The 16,134-nt window shown below is 50.8% G+C and overlaps 2 protein-coding genes across 2 annotated transcripts; both read left to right on the forward strand.

Moving 5' to 3' along the window:
* The first annotated feature begins 3,590 nt into the window (after nt 1-3,590).
* LOC149467539 (uncharacterized) lies at nt 3,591-11,588 on the forward strand. The gene is made up of 2 exons (XM_089671501.1): nt 3,591-8,542; nt 8,836-11,588. Exon 1 carries the CDS (start codon nt 6,422-6,424, stop codon nt 8,129-8,131), a length of 1,710 nt encoding a protein of 569 aa, XP_089527627.1. The 5' UTR covers nt 3,591-6,421; the 3' UTR covers nt 8,132-8,542; nt 8,836-11,588.
* A 368-nt stretch (nt 11,589-11,956) lies between these two features.
* Nucleotides 11,957-15,596, forward strand: LOC149467540 (uncharacterized). Its single transcript, XM_089671502.1, has 2 exons — nt 11,957-15,225; nt 15,519-15,596. The coding sequence occupies exon 1, from the start codon at nt 13,106-13,108 to the stop codon at nt 14,813-14,815; it is 1,710 nt and encodes a 569-aa protein (XP_089527628.1). The 5' UTR covers nt 11,957-13,105; the 3' UTR covers nt 14,816-15,225; nt 15,519-15,596.
* Nucleotides 15,597-16,134: the final 538 nt, after the last annotated feature.

Raw genomic sequence — 16,134 nt, forward strand, 5'->3', positions numbered from 1 at the left:
CCGGGAAGGGTCCCGATGCCTGCACCCTCAGACCCCGGGAAGGGTCCCGATGCCTGCACCCTCAGACCCCGCGAGGGCTCTGTGGATGCCTGCACCCTCAGGCCCCGCGAGGGCACTGTGGATGCCTGCACCCTCAGGCCCCGCGAGGGCACTGTGGGATGCCTGCACCCTCAGGCCCCGGGAAGGGTCCCGATGCCTGCACCCTAAGACCCCGGGAAGGGTCCCGATGCCTGCACCCTCAGACCCCGGGAAGGGTCCTGATGCCTGCACCGTCAGACCCCGGGAAGGGTCCCGATGCCTGCACCCTCAGGCCCCGCGAGGGCTCTGTGGGATGCCTGCACCCTCAGGCCCCGCGAGGGCTCTGTGGGATGCCTGCACCCTCAGGCCCCGCGAGGGCTCTGTGGGATGCCTGCACCCTCAAGCCCCGGGAAGGGTCCCGATGCCTGCACCCTCAGACCCCGGGAAGGGTCCCGATGCCTGCACCCTCAGGCCCCGCGAGGGCTCTGTAAATGCCTGCACCCTCAGGCCCCGCGAGGGCTCTGTAAATGCCTGCACCCTCAGGCCCCGCGAGGGCTCTGTGGATGCCTGCACCCTCAGGCCCCGCGAGGGCTCTGTGGATGCCTGCACCCTCAGGCCCCGCGAGGGCTCTGTGGGATGCCTGCACCCTCAGGCCCCGCGAGGGCTCTGTGGGATGCCTGCACCCTCAGGCCCCGCGAGGGCTCTGTGGGATGCCTGCACCCTCAAGCCCCGGGATGGGTCCCGATGCCAGCACCCTCAGACCCCGCAAAGGGTCCCGATGCCTGCACCCTCAGACCCCGGGAAGGGTCCCGATGCCTGCACCCTCAGACCCCGCAAAGGGTCCCGATGCCTGCACCCTCAGATCCCGCAAAGGTTCCCGATGCCTGCACCCTCAGACCCCGCGAGGGCTCTGTGGGATGCCTGCACCCTCAGGCCCCGCGAGGGCTCTGTGGGATGCCTGCACCCTCAGACCCCGGGAGGGTCCCGATGCCTGCAGCCTCAGGCCCCGCGAGGGCTCTGTGGGGTGCCTGCACCCTCAGGCCCCGCGAGGGCTCTGTGGGGTGCCTGCACCCTCAGGCCCCGCGAGGGCTCTGTGGGGTGCCTGCACCCTCAGGCCCCGCGAGGGCTCTGTGGGGTGCCTGCACCCACAGGCCCCGCGAGGGCTCTGTGGGGTGCCTGAACCCACAGGCCCCGCGAGGGCTCTGTGGGGTGCCTGAACCCTCAGGCCCCGCGAGGGCTCTGTGGGGTGCCTGCACCCTCAGGCCCCGCGAGGGCTCTGTGGGATGCCAGCACCCTCAGGCCCCGCGAGGGCTCTGTGGGATGCCAGCACCCTCAGGCCCCACGAGGGCTCTGTGGGATGCCTGCACCCTCAGGCCCCGCGAGGGCTCTGTGGGATGCCTGCACCCTCAGGCCCCGCGAGGGCTCTGTGGGATGCCTGCACCCTCAGGCCCCGCGAGGGCTCTGTGGGATGCCTGCACCCTCAGGCCCCGCGAGGGCTCTGTGGCATGCCTGCACCCTCAGGCCCCGCGAGGGCTCTGTGGCATGCCTGCACCCTCAGGCCACGGGAAGGGTCCCGATGCCTGCACCCTCAGACCCAAGGTGGGTCCCGATGCCTGCACCCTCAGACCCAAGGTGGGTCCCGATGCCTGCACCCTCAGACCCAAGGTGGGTCCCGATGCCTGCACCCTCAGACCCAAGGTGGGTCCCGATGCCTGCACCCTCAGACCCAAGGTGGGTCCCGATGCCTGCACCCTCAGACCCAAGGTGGGTCCCGATGCCTGCACCCTCAGACCCCGGGAAGGGTCCCGATGCCTGCACCCTCAGACCCCGGGGAGGGTACCGATGCCTGCACCCTCAGACCCCGGAAAGGGTCCCGATGACTGCACCCTCAGACCCCGGGAAGGGTCCCGATGCCTGCACCCTCAGACCCCGGGAAGGGTCCCGATGCCTGCACCCTCAGACCCCGGGAAGGGTCCCGATGCCTGCACCCTCAGACCCCGGGAAGGGTCCCGATGCCTGCACCCTCAGACCCCGGGAAGGGTCCCGATGCCTGCACCCTGTCATGGAAATTTTGTATTGTTGGTCGAACTTTAAATGTGTCATATATTCGTGTTATTCATATGTCTCTCGTGTGGCTTAATTAAAGCTCTGAAGGCTGCAATTGGGCCATGCGCATGTACAATGTATGTATTACAGTACTCAGCTTGGTAATGGATGAGATGGCAGATCTGCGCTTATAGACCGGCGTGTATACCACCACGGCATTCCATGCGAATGCTGCTGTCAGTAGACCGTGGGCCTGTATCCACATATCAGCAGCATGGTACCACGTGGGCTTCATAACGCAATGCGCAAGCGGTGTGAACTCCACGTGTAGGCTTATGCATATCTTACAACCCATTACTAATCTGAACTGTATCTGGGATGGATGTGTTTTAATAAAGATCGTATCGGGCCCATCCAGGTACAGACTGATATTTTTAGGGAGATGCTTGTGCAGAGAATTTTGCATACCAATAGAAGCTAGTAGGACAGGAAATATGACCTCAGATGGCTCATAGGGGGGAAGGGGAGGAAGTCTGCTGACCTCAGAAGACTCATGGGGGAGGACCAGTGATAGATAATAGCAAAGGCTATGCTCCAATTGGAATGTACATCCTCTGTATAGGCAATCCCCATTGTATTGTTCAGTGGGAGGGATTGACTTTATTCATGTGGGGGGCATGTGTGTATTCTTAATAAAACAGAGAGCTGAGCCTAAAGCCGGCCCTTATGTGGATTGCAACCAGCCTTAGAGTGTCGTGTGATCATTCTAGGGTAACGGAGCTCCAATCACCCACAAATTCAACAGAACCAAAGTATTTGGATGGGCAGGAATCGTGTAGTTTGGCTGCAGTCGTGGTAAGCGAGATTCGCACAGCTTTATGGGGGATTTCTGCGCATCCAACTGCGAGTACTCACGGTAAGGAGAAATTCGTTAAAGCGAATTTCCAAGACAGTTTGGCGAGCCTGGTGGATACTAACGCGTATTCTTGCGTAGCTAACCTAGAACGAGGGGGGAATGGCCATCATGAACTAGCAAAAAGTATGCCGGCACATTTCAGGTCTCTCTGCCATTAAGAGGATCGCTTTTTGCGTGTTCGTGTGGCTGATTTCGCTCTCTGTTAGCTAACAAGAAATACCGCTTGGCAAGGACCTCATTTTTTGTCCTAAACTCTTGATTTGTGGGTGAAAAGACGAGGGTTTGTCTCTGCTGAGAGCAGCAGGGGGGGTGGGTTTGGTTGGCTGGATTTGGTCAAGTTTAAAAATCTTCCAACCAAAAATTAAACGGGTATATGTTTTAGTGGGTAAAAGTTGTTGCATAGTGTTAGGTAAGTATTTGTGGGCTGTAGGTACTGTGGTGATTGCTCTACCCCCCTCCACGTGAGGTAATTATTACAGTGCTGAAAGGCTTAGGTTAATTGTTAACTGTTGTAAGATCTGTGTGTATGTAGTCTGTACAATGTTTTGTGGTACTACTGCTCCCAGCAAGCATGCAGCAGGGGGTCCTTTCTGTTACTGTCATGGAAATTTTGTATTGTTGGTCGAACTTTAAATGTGTCATGTATTCGTGTTATTCATATGTCTCTCGTGTGGCTTAATTAAAGCTCTGAAGGCTGCAATTGGGCCATGCGCATGTACAATGTATGTATTACAGTACTCGGCTTGGTAATGGATGAGATGGCAGATCTGCGCTTATAGACCGGCGTGTATACCACCACGGCATTCCATGCGAATGCTGCTGTCAGTAGACCGTGGGCCTGTATCCACATATCAGCAGCATGGTACCACGTGGGCTTCATAACGCAATGCGCAAGCGGTGTGAACTCCACGTGTAGGCTTATGCATATCTTACAACCCATTACCAACTTGAAACTGTATCTTGGATGGATGTGTTTTAATAAAGATCGTATCGGGCCCATCCAGGTACAGACTGATATTTTTAGGGAGTGCTTGTGCAGAGAATTTTGCATACCAATAGAAGCTAGTAGGACAGGAAATATGACCTCAGATGGCTCATAGGGGGGAAGGGGAGGAAGTCTGCTGACCTCAGAAGACTCATGGGGGAGGACCAGTGATAGATAATAGCAAAGGCTATGCTCCAATTGGAATGTATATCCTCTGTATAGGTAATCCCCATTGTATTGTTCGGTGGGAGGGTTTGACTTTATTCATGTGGGGGGCATGTGTGTATTCTTAATAAAAACAGAGAGCTGAGCCTAAAGCCGGCCCTTATGTGGATTGCAACCAGCCTTAGAGTGTCGTGTGATCATTCCAGGGTAACGGAGCTCCATCACCCACAAATTCAACAGAACCAAAGTATTTGGATGGGCAGGAATCGTGTAGTTTGGCTGCAGTCGTGGTAAGCGAGATTCGCACAGCTTTATGGGGGATTTCTGCACATCCAACTGCGAGTACTCACGGTAAGGAGAAATTCGTTAAAGCGAATTTCCAAGACAGTTTGGCGAGCCTGGTGGATACTAACGCGTATTCTTGCGTAGCTAACCTAGAACGAGGGGGGAATGGCCATCATGAACTAGCAAAAAGTATGCCGGCACATTTCAGGTCTCTCTGCCATTAAGAGGATCGCTTTTTGCGTGTTCGTGTGGCTGATTTCGCTCTCTGTTAGCTAACAAGAAATACCGCTTAACAAGGACCTCGTTTTTTGTCCTAAACTCTTGATTTGTGGGTGAAAGACAAGGGTTTGTCTCTGCGGAACGCAGCAGAGGGGGGGGTTTTGGTTGGCTGGATTTGGTCAAGTTTAAAAAATCTTCCAACCAAAAATTAAACGGGTATATGTTTTAGTGGGTAAAAGTTGTTGCATAGTGTTAGGTAAGTATTTGCGGGTTGTAGGTACTGTGGTGATTGCTTTACCCCCCTCCACGTGAGGTAATTATTACAGTGCTGAAAGGCTTAGGTTAATTGTTAACTGTTGTAAGATCTGTGTTATGTGGTCTGTACAATGTTTTGTGGTACCACTGCTCCCAGCAAGCATGCAGCAGGGGGTCCTTTTTGTTACATGTGCATGTTAGTGTGATATGTTGGTGTTTTATGTCCGTTCTGTGATTGTGCCCAAATTGTGTTGTATGTGTGCTTCATATTGTTGTGTAATTGTCCAGTGTATGTTCTGTCTAAAAGTCTGTTTTATGTAAGAGGCAATTTTGAGGCTAGAGTCTGCCGTGTGCTCCTCTGTGGGGGGTCATTCTAGTATCTGCCATGTGCTCCTCTGTGGGGGGTCATTCTAGTATCTGCCATGTGCTCCTCTGTGGGGGGTCATTTTCTTGACTAAACCACATGGACTCCTTTTGTTTGGTGGCCATTTTGTTGGCTACCAAATGTGCAGTAATCTCTATGCAATGTGCATGAAGTTTCCTATATGCATTTGACCCATATTGTGTTTTTAATCCAAATTTTTTACAGTTTAAGTTGTTTGCTTTTAGCTTTAAATTTGCGTATTGCCAGCCAATTTAAAGTGTATTAAGCGAGTTTTCCCTTCACGTGTTCCACATTTAGTGAGCGCGGTGAAGTCTGGGTTTTTGCACATAGATTTCTTGTATAGTGATTATGTTTTTCTTGTGTTTTTCCTGTTAAAAGTAGTTCCTTATTGTAAAGCGGGTTTGTTTTAAGCTGCTGTGTCGCGTGTTTCACGTCCAGCAGACTTTTTGTGTAAACGGTTCTAGGTGGTTGCAGTAAAGATTGCGTGTATAACGTGGATCGTTTAGCGGTGCTGATAGGAGTGATTTTTGAGTCAGCAACAAGGTTACTTTTGGCGCAGTTTTTCGGTTTACCTCGGTGTAATTGTTTTACTGTGAAACGTCCCGTGTTTTTCATAAGGATCCACTTTGTCCTTTTTAACAGTTTTTCAGGTTGAAAAAGGGTTTTTCTGTGTGTATTAGGAAAGTTTTTTTCTTTTTACACAAATTTCCTAAAGGTCAGTTAGTAGGTTTCTGCCCAACCAGTGACCCCTAAGTAACATCCAAGAACCCCTCTTTTTGTTTTGACTTGTGTTAGCTACTGTGTGCAGGGAGAGAAAAGCCACTTTCATCATTGTGCGGTGTGGCCTGCCAAACACAGTGGGTGATGAGAACCACATAAATTACGCTGTGTGAGTGGGCGGTCCAGGGAAGTCCTGGTCACCACAAACACTTCGGGTGGTCAGGATCACACAAATTGCGCTGTGGGAGTGGGAGGTGTGCTCTCAGTCTGACCGCCACTTGATGCGCTTCGGGTGATCGATAAGTATCACATAAATTACGCTGTGCTGGGAAAGTGGTGGAATCAGGCCTCTCGGTAGGATCCCACCGAGTGCTCCAGGGGGTAAACAGGTACCCGGACGCGGGATATATACCAGTGACTAGTCACGATGGGCAGTAGTCAGTCCATGAAGAGAGAGGGGGAACCAGCCCTCTTCAGGGTAAGGACAGCTGCACAACTGATGAAGGTGAGTTTGGGGGGGAAGTCTACAGAACCCCTCAAAAGGTGGAATAAATGGTCGAAGGGTACCAGATGGGAAATTCCCCGGGAAGGTACATTTGACGCATGGAGGTGGGAAAAATTCATCTCTGAATTTGAACCACGGATGCAGGCGTCAGAACTAGAGATCGCACAGCTATGGCTTCACAGGTCAATCCGATTAGGGAAGCAGGGCATACATAAACTGGTGTCTGTCCGGAAGAACCAGGTGATGTATACCTGGCCTCCAGAGGGAATAAAACAGGAGGATCCAGTGTCAGAGGTGGAGGAAGCTCTTTCAGGGCTGACTCTACTAAGGCAGGCAGGATCAGGGTCTACTGGGGTCCCCCAACAACCAACAGTGGCTGAGATAAGTATAACTGCACCTGTCTCTTCTGTTAGTGACGTCACTCTTGACATACCTTCTGTGTCTTCTGTCTCTATGCCTCAGCCTCTGCCTCTATCTCTCCCTTCTCCCTGCTTCACCCCAGCTCCTTCTGTTTCCAACTATGAAGCCTACTCAACAACCGATTTGCAGACTATCTGTGAATCAAGGGGAATAGACACCCGGTTAAAAAACAGGGCGGATTGCATCAAAGCGCTACGAACCACTGATCAGACCCCTGCCCCCCAGCTATACCCTGATCTGAGGGACCTCAAACCTGAAGGTGCAGTAAGCGAGGTGGTTAATCTAAGCCCACCGATGATGCTGGGTCAGCCCTTGCACTCTTCCCGGACCGAGGCCTATCCAGTCAGGGTGCAGCAATTTGAAGGTCCTCCCAATGCACGGGGGGAACGGACTTTAGGGGAACGGGTAGTTTGGCATGTCCCCTTCACCCCGGCAGAGATCCGCACTATTCTGGCTGAGCTCCCGGACTATCGAGTCAATCCGAGAGGATTTGCTCGAATGTTTGGACAAAACCAGTTCAGCTATGGTATGAGCGGGTCAGATTGTGCACAGATCCTACGGGCAAAGGTGGGCATGGAAGTGGCCAGTACAGTGATTGCAGGGTGCTCTATAACCACGCATGAGGAGATGACTTCAGGGGGCAAAGAGTTCTGTACACAGCTAAAGGCAAAGCTTCCAGAAATGTATGGTGCTACCTCTACTACGGACATGATGAAGCTCACCCAGGGTCCTAATGAGGAAAGCGCCTGCTTCTGGCGCCGTCTCAAGCAGACGGCACTGGATGCGGATCTGGAAGTTGGACCTGATGCTCCAACTGAAGGGGTAAAGGTGACCGCGACGCACATTCTGTTGCGGGCCAAATTTTTGGAAGGCATCGATACTAAAATTCGGGAAAGGCTGGTTCTGGCCCGACCCGAATATAATGAGATGTCTATCCCTGCTATCCTTTCCACTCTTGCGGCAATAGAGAGGGAAATGGATAGAAGAAAACAAGACAAGGCCAAAGTTCTTATGTCCCAGACCCCACACGAAAAACCAAGGGATCTGGGTCACAGGAAGGATAGGCCCCCACCCAGGTGCTTCCAGTGCCACCAAACGGGGCACATGAGGAGGAGCTGTCCCCAATTACCTAAAGGTCGGTGGCAGTTCATTCCTGATGAGTCCTCCGCCCCTATGACCACCATGGTAAGTAACTCCTATGAATTCTCATAGGAAGTTGACAAATCGGTGTCGGCCCAGATCCATCTTTTTCTAGAGGAATTAAAATATCCCCTCCCTTGCCTCACTGACACCGGTGCAGCAAGAACGGTCCTACGAAAACAGGACATCCAAGGCAAGGTACCCCTCTCAGGGGAAAGCCCTCCTAACCCCTACTAACCTCACTATCAAACGATGCACTATTCTTAACCCAGCTTCTCTTCTTCCTGTGTCGGAAGATGAGAAGGGGGGGGAGGACAGCAATGACAGTGCTGAATTTTGCAACACGACTAACAATACTAACACCTCTTCTGCTAACATGTCTTCTTTGTCCACTACTAATCTCTCTTCCAAAGGACACGACTGCATTTCTTTGGTGGAACTGGAGTCAGCGGCGACACACCCCATATCACCCCGAGAGTAGCGGTAAGGTTGAACGTCTTCCAATACCCAAAAACCTTGGCCTGAGTGTCTCCCCATTGCCCCCTATTCCATCCGGAATGCCCCTCGGCAACCACATGGGCTGTCACCCTACGAGGTGTTGTTTGGGGGACCTCCCAAAACAGGGTTGTACTTTCCTCAACAGTTGTCGTCTTTGCATTCACAGCTTACAGGTTATGTGCAATCTCTGCAACGGGAGCTGCAGAAGATACACCATCGGGTTCGCGAATCGCTCCCCGATCCAAATACAATAACAGGTGTTCTTTCTATTGAGCCAGGTGATTGGGTCGTCCTAAAGAAACATCAAAGAACCGGACTCGAGCCACGGTTCACCGGACCATACCAAGTCCAGCTGACGATACCTACCTCACTCAAGCTCGAGGGACGAGACAACTGGGTGCACGCAAGCCACTGCAAGAAGCTTCTCAGCTACACCAGAGAATGAGGGGTGTCATTTTCCTTTTTCTTTTTGTTTGTATGTCTTACATGTGTGTGAACGGAGGAAAAGACGGCAGATACCCCAACCTTTTATTTAAAATGCACCTGCGTTTAGCCAGAACCGCCAACAAAACCAACTGTTGGGTATGCTCAAAGCCCCCACCCAGTCATCACATGTCCGCAATGGCCGCTGTTCATGCCCTATATGACATCCGCGTCGGCATGAAAAAGCAAGGGACCCCTGGTCAGCCCCCACGTAGACATTTGTCGGTAGAACTTAATGACACATTTTTAGCAGGTAACATCAGTTTCAGCACCAATATTAGCTCTAGCTCCTGTAGGGCCCTCACCAGTCCATTATGGGTAACTGGGCAGCTAGGCAGCCCTCAGGTGTGCTTTAACATCAGCTTTGGCACAGGTAACAAGTTTGTTGGGATTACCACCTGCGAGGGAGGTATAACTGTCAATCTGACTAACCAGACTTCCTTTCTGAGTAACCACACTGACCGACCAGACCACGTGTGTTGGAAGGACGGATGTGATGTGCAGACTGAGGGAGCAATCCCCCAGTCTGTGCAACTGTTGCTCAGTACCAGAGGCCGAACGAGGAACTCCTCCTGTTCTGCTCTGACAGGTCCATACTATTTTCTGTGTGGTTCGGCAGCCTATAGAACATTTCCCCAGAACGCGAAAGGTTCGTGTGCCCTCATAAAGCTAGTCCCCGCATCCTATGTAGTGATGGACCATGAAGAGTTGATGGTCCACAAGAAGGTAAGGATGGCAGGGAGAGTTCGCAGGGAGCTGTTCTCTGAGGGCGACCAGGCATGGGCTTGGTTCCCCTCATGGACAGGATGGGGAATAGAACTTATGAAGCGCCTGAACAATTTTTCTGTCATCGTGGATAGTATGTTTAACGAGACCGTAGAGGCTGTCAGAGAAATTGCCCAAGAACAACGACAGATGGGAATTTTAGTGCTTCAGGAGAAGATGGCCCTCGATTATCTTTTAGCCGCCAAAGGGGGGTTCTGTGAGTTCATCGGAGAGGATTGTTGTACTTGGATAGAAGACACCGATGACAAGGTCCATGCCCATATGGACAAAGTTAGTGAACTACAGGGAAAAGCTAGAGCTATAGCTAGTGAGGGTTGGAACCCGTTCAAGGGTTTGGGAGGATTGGGAGATTTCCTGTTCTCCATCGGATCTTGGTTGAAGGAAGTGGGAGTGTATATCCTGATGCTTCTCTTTTTCATCTGCCTTTTATATGCCGCGGTGAGATGTTCCTGTTGCCTCATCGACCGTGTAAACCAAGCTCGGGCAGACGACCACATCTCCATGCCCGCTCCTGGGATCCCACTCCAACCACTGATCGGAGGAAGACCTCACCAACCATCCACCTTCTCTACAGATTACGTCCTGGCTTCCCTCTAATTTATCTCTCTGAAGACCACATTCTCCAAGACCTTCAAGCAAGCTTCAAGCCTCATCATGGTTTGTGTCTGCGATTTGGAAAACTGTCTGGGTCGAGACCAGCCTTGTGTGGCCCCGTCTGCAGGGGCAATTTGAGAATCTGTTGCTGGATCTCCCCAGACCACCGTGGGATCACAAGCTTTATTCATACCACAAGTCTGTTTGTGGTTTTTGCAAGAGCCTTCCTGTAGTGAAGGTTCCAACGCTCTTGAGGATCATCGCTTCAATCAAGCCTGTTTGCGTCGAGTCTGCGTCGGGTCTTGTTGTTTCAGGTACCCCGTGGAGCTTTATTCTCAGGGACAACTACAGGAACTCTTTGAAGTTTGAGACTACACCCATCAAGCTGAAGAAGATCAAGAAGGGACACGAGGAGAATATGATAAAACAGGAGGGAATGTCATGGAAATTTTGTATTGTTGGTCGAACTTTAAATGTGTCATGTATTCGTGTTATTCATATGTCTCTCGTGTGGCTTAATTAAAGCTCTGAAGGCTGCAATTGGGCCATGCGCATGTACAATGTATGTATTACAGTACTCAGCTTGGTAATGGATGAGATGGCAGATCTGCGCTTATAGACCGGCGTGTATACCACCACGGCATTCCATGCGAATGCTGCTGTCAGTAGACCGTGGGCCTGTATCCACATATCAGCAGCATGGTACCACGTGGGCTTCATAACGCAATGCGCAAGCGGTGTGAACTCCACGTGTAGGCTTATGCATATCTTACAACCCATTACCAACTTGAAACTGTATCTTGGATGGATGTGTTTTAATAAAGATCGTATCGGGCCCATCCAGGTACAGACTGATATTTTTAGGGAGTGCTTGTGCAGAGAATTTTGCATACCAATAGAAGCTAGTAGGACAGGAAATATGACCTCAGATGGCTCATAGGGGGGAAGGGGAGGAAGTCTGCTGACCTCAGAAGACTCATGGGGGAGGACCAGTGATAGATAATAGCAAAGGCTATGCTCCAATTGGAATGTATATCCTCTGTATAGGCAATCCCCATTGTATTGTTCGGTGGGAGGGTTTGACTTTATTCATGTGGGGGGCATGTGTGTATTCTTAATAAAAACAGAGAGCTGAGCCTAAAGCCGGCCCTTATGTGGATTGCAACCAGCCTTAGAGTGTCGTGTGATCATTCCAGGGTAACGGAGCTCCATCACCCACAAATTCAACAGAACCAAAGTATTTGGATGGGCAGGAATCGTGTAGTTTGGCTGCAGTCGTGGTAAGCGAGATTCGCACAGCTTTATGGGGGATTTCTGCACATCCAACTGCGAGTACTCACGGTAAGGAGAAATTCGTTAAAGCGAATTTCCAAGACATTACATGTGCATGTTAGTGTGATATGTTGGTGTTTTATGTCCGTTCTGTGATTGTGCCCAAATTGTGTTGTATGTGTACTTCATATTGTTGTGTAATTGTCCAGTGTATGTTCTGTCTAAAAGTCTGTTTTATGTAAGAGGCAATTTTGAGGCTAGAGTCTGCCGTGTGTTTCCCTGTGGGGGGTCATTCTAGTATTACCATGTGCTTCCCTGTGGGGGGTCATTTTCTTGACTAAACCACATGGACTCCTTTTGTTTGGTGGCCATTTTGTTGGCTACCAAATGTGCAGTAATCTCTATGCAATGTGCATGAAGTTTCCTATATGCATTTGACCCATATTGTGTTTTTAATCCAAATTTTTTACAGTTTCATTTGTTTGCTTTTAGCTTTAAATTTGCGTATTGCCAGCCAATTTAAAGTGTATTAAGCGAGTTTTCCCCTCACGTGTTCCACATTTAATGAGCGCGGTGTAGTCTGGGTTTTTGCACATAGATTTCTTGTATAGTGATTATGTTTTTCTTGTGTTTTTCCTGTTAAAAGTAGTTCCTTATTGTAAAGCGGGTTTGTTTTAAGCTGCTGTGTCGCGTGTTTCACGTCCAGCAGACTTTTTGTGTAAACGGTTCTAGGTGGTTGCAGTAAAGATTGCGTGTATAACGTGGATCGTTTAGCGGTGCTGATAGGAGTGATTTTTGCGTCAGCAACAAGGTTACTTTTGGCGCAGTTTTTCGGTTTACCTCGGTGTAATTGTTTTACTGTGAAACGTCCCGTGTTTTTCATAAGGATCCACTTTGTCCTTTTTAACAGTTTTTCAGGTTGAAAAAGGGTTTTTCTGTGTGTATTAGGAAAGTTTTTTTCTTTACACAAATTTCCTAAAGGTCAGTTAGCAGGTTTCTGCCCAACCAGTGACCCCTAAGTAACATCCAAGAACCCCTCTTTTTGTTTTGACTTGTGTTAGCTACTGTGTGCAGGGAGAGAAAAGCCACTTTCATCATTGTGCGGTGTGGCCTGCCAAACACAGTGGGTGATGAGAGCCACATAAATTACGCTGTGCGAGTGGGCGGTCCAGGGAAGTCCTGGTCACCACAAACACTTCGGGTGGTCAGGATCACACAAATTGCGCTGTGGGAGTGGGAGGTGTGCTCTCAGTCTGACCGCCACTTGATGCGCTTCGGGTGATCGATAAGTATCACATAAATTACGCTGTGCTGGGAAAGTGGTGGAATCAGGCCTCTCGGTAGGATCCCACCGAGTGCTCCAGGAGGTAAACAGGTACCCGGACGCGGGATATATACCAGTGACTAGTCACGATGGGCAGTAGTCAGTCCATGAAGAGAGAGGGGGAAGCAGCCCTCTTCAGGGTAAGGACAGCTGCACAACTGATGAAGGTGAGTTTGGGGGGGAAGTCTACAGAACCCCTCAAAAGGTGGAATAAATGGTCGAAGGGTACCAGATGGGAAATTCCCCGGGAAGGTACATTTGACGCATGGAGGTGGGAAAAATTCATCTCTGAATTTGAACCACGGATGCAGGCGTCAGAACTAGAGATCGCACAGCTATGGCTTCACAGGTCAATCCGATTAGGGAAGCAGGGCATACATAAACTGGTGTCTGTCCGGAAGAACCAGGTGATGTATACCTGGCCTCCAGAGGGAATAAAACAGGAGGATCCAGTGTCAGAGGTGGAGGAAGCTCTTTCAGGGCTGACTCTACTAAGGCAGGCAGGATCAGGGTCTACTGGGGTCCCCCAACAACCAACAGTGGCTGAGATAAGTATAACTGCACCTGTCTCTTCTGTTAGTGACGTCACTCTTGACATACCTTCTGTGTCTTCTGTCTCTATGCCTCAGCCTCTGCCTCTATCTCTCCCTTCTCCCTGCTTCACCCCAGCTCCTTCTGTTTCCAACTATGAAGCCTACTCAACAACCGATTTGCAGACTATCTGTGAATCAAGGGGAATAGACACCCGGTTAAAAAACAGGGCGGATTGCATCAAAGCGCTACGAACCACTGATCAGACCCCTGCCCCCCAGCTATACCCTGATCTGAGGGATCTCAAACCTGAAGGTGCAGTAAGCGAGGTGGTTAATCTAAGCCCACCGATGATGCTGGGTCAGCCCTTGCACACTTCCCGGACCGAGGCCTATCCAGTCAGGGTGCAGCAATTTGAAGGTCCTCCCAATGCACAGGGGGAACGGACTTTAGGGGAACGGGTAGTTTGGCATGTCCCCTTCACCCCGGCAGAGATCCGCACTATTCTGGCTGAGCTCCCGGACTATCGAGTCAATCCGAGAGGATTTGCTCGAATGTTTGGACAAAACCAGTTCAGCTATGGTATGAGCGGGTCAGATTGTGCACAGATCCTACGGGCAAAGGTGGGCATGGAAGTGGCCAGTACAGTGATTGCAGGGTGCTCTATAACCACGCATGAGGAGATGACTTCAGGGGGCAAAGAGTTCTGTACACAGCTAAAGGCAAAGCTTCCAGAAATGTATGGTGCTACCTCTACTACGGACATGATGAAGCTCACCCAGGGTCCTAATGAGGAAAGCGCCTGCTTCTGGCGCCGTCTCAAGCAGACGGCACTGGATGCAGATCTGGAAGTTGGACCTGATGCTCCAACTGAAGGGGTAAAGGTGACCGCGACGCACATTCTGTTGCGGGCCAAATTTTTGGAAGGCATCGATACTAAAATTCGGGAAAGGCTGGTTCTGGCCCGACCCGAATATAATGAGATGTCTATCCCTGCTATCCTTTCCACTCTTGCGGCAATAGAGAGGGAAATGGATAGAAGAAAACAAGACAAGGCCAAAGTTCTTATGTCCCAGACCCCACACGAAAAACCAAGGGATCTGGGTCACAGGAAGAATAGGCCCCCACCCAGGTGCTTCCAGTGCCACCAAACGGGGCACATGAGGAGGAGCTGTCCCCAATTACCTAAAGGTCGGTGGCAGTTCATTCCTGATGAGTCCTCCGCCCCTATGACCACCATGGTAAGTAACTCCTATGAATTCTCATAGGAAGTTGACAAATCGGTGTCGGCCCAGATCCATCTTTTTCTAGAGGAATTAAAATATCCCCTCCCTTGCCTCACCGACACCAGTGCAGCAAGAACGGTCCTGCGAAAACAGGACATCCAAGGCAAGGTACCCCTCTCAGGGGAAAGCCCTCCTAACCCCTACTAACCTCACTATCAAACGATGCACTATTCTTAACCCAGCTTCTCTTCTTCCTGTGTTGGAAGATGAGAAGGGGGGGAGGACAGCAATGACAGTGCTGAATTTTGCAACACGACTAACAATACTAACACCTCTTCTGCTAACATGTCTTCTTTGTCCACTACTAATCTCTCTTCCAAAGGACACGACTGCATCTCTTTGGTGGAACTGGAGTCAGCGGCGACACACCCCATATCACCCCGAGAGTAGCGGTAAGGTTGAACGTCTTCCGATACCCAAAAACCTTGGCCTGAGTGTCTCCCCATTGCCCCCTATTCCATCCGGAATGCCCCTCGGCAACCACATGGGCTGTCACCCTACGAGGTGTTGTTTGGGGGACCTCCCAAAACAGGGTTGTACTTTCCTCAACAGTTGTCGTCTTTGCATTCACAGCTTACAGGTTATGTGCAATCTCTGCAACGGGAGCTGCAGAAGATACACCATCGGGTTCGCGAATCGCTCCCCGATCCAAATACAATAACAGGTGTTCTTTCTATTGAGCCAGGTGATTGGGTCGTCCTAAAGAAACATCAAAGAACCGGACTCGAGCCACGGTTCACCGGACCATACCAAGTCCAGCTGACGATACCTACCTCACTCAAGCTCGAGGGACGAGACAACTGGGTGCACGCAAGCCACTGCAAGAAGCTTCTCAGCTACACCAGAGAATGAGGGGTGTCATTTTCCTTTTTTTTTTGTTTGTATGTCTTACATGTGTGTGAACGGAGGAAAAGATGGCAGATACCCCAACGTTTTATTTAAAATGCACCTACGTTTAGCCAGAACCGCCAACAAAACCAACTGTTGGGTATGCTCTAAGCCCCCACCCAGTCATCACATGTCCGCAATGGCCGCTGTTCATGCCCTATATGACATCCGCGTCGGCATGAAAAAGCAAGGGACCCCTGGTCAGCCCCCACGTAGACATTTATCGGTAGAACTTAATGACACATTTTTAGCAGGTAACATCAGTTTCAGCACCAATATTAGCTCTAGCTCCTGTAGGGCCCTCGTCAGTCCATTATGGGTAACTGGGCAGCTAGGCAGCCCTCAGGTGTGCTTTAACATCAGCTTTGGCACAGGTAACAAGTTTGTTGGGACTACCACCTGCGAGGGAGGTA

This window comes from Staurois parvus, unplaced genomic scaffold (genome assembly GCF_062004578.1).
Source record: "Staurois parvus isolate SC_StPar_1 unplaced genomic scaffold, SC_StPar_1.0 ptg000106l, whole genome shotgun sequence".
Classification (NCBI taxonomy): domain Eukaryota; kingdom Metazoa; phylum Chordata; class Amphibia; order Anura; family Ranidae; genus Staurois; species Staurois parvus.

Coding starts and splice junctions, on each gene's coding strand:
- LOC149467539 (XM_089671501.1), top strand. CDS start 6,422: ATGGGCAGTAGTCAGTCCATGAAGAGAGAGGGGGAACCAGCCCTCTTC.
- LOC149467540 (XM_089671502.1), top strand. CDS start 13,106: ATGGGCAGTAGTCAGTCCATGAAGAGAGAGGGGGAAGCAGCCCTCTTC.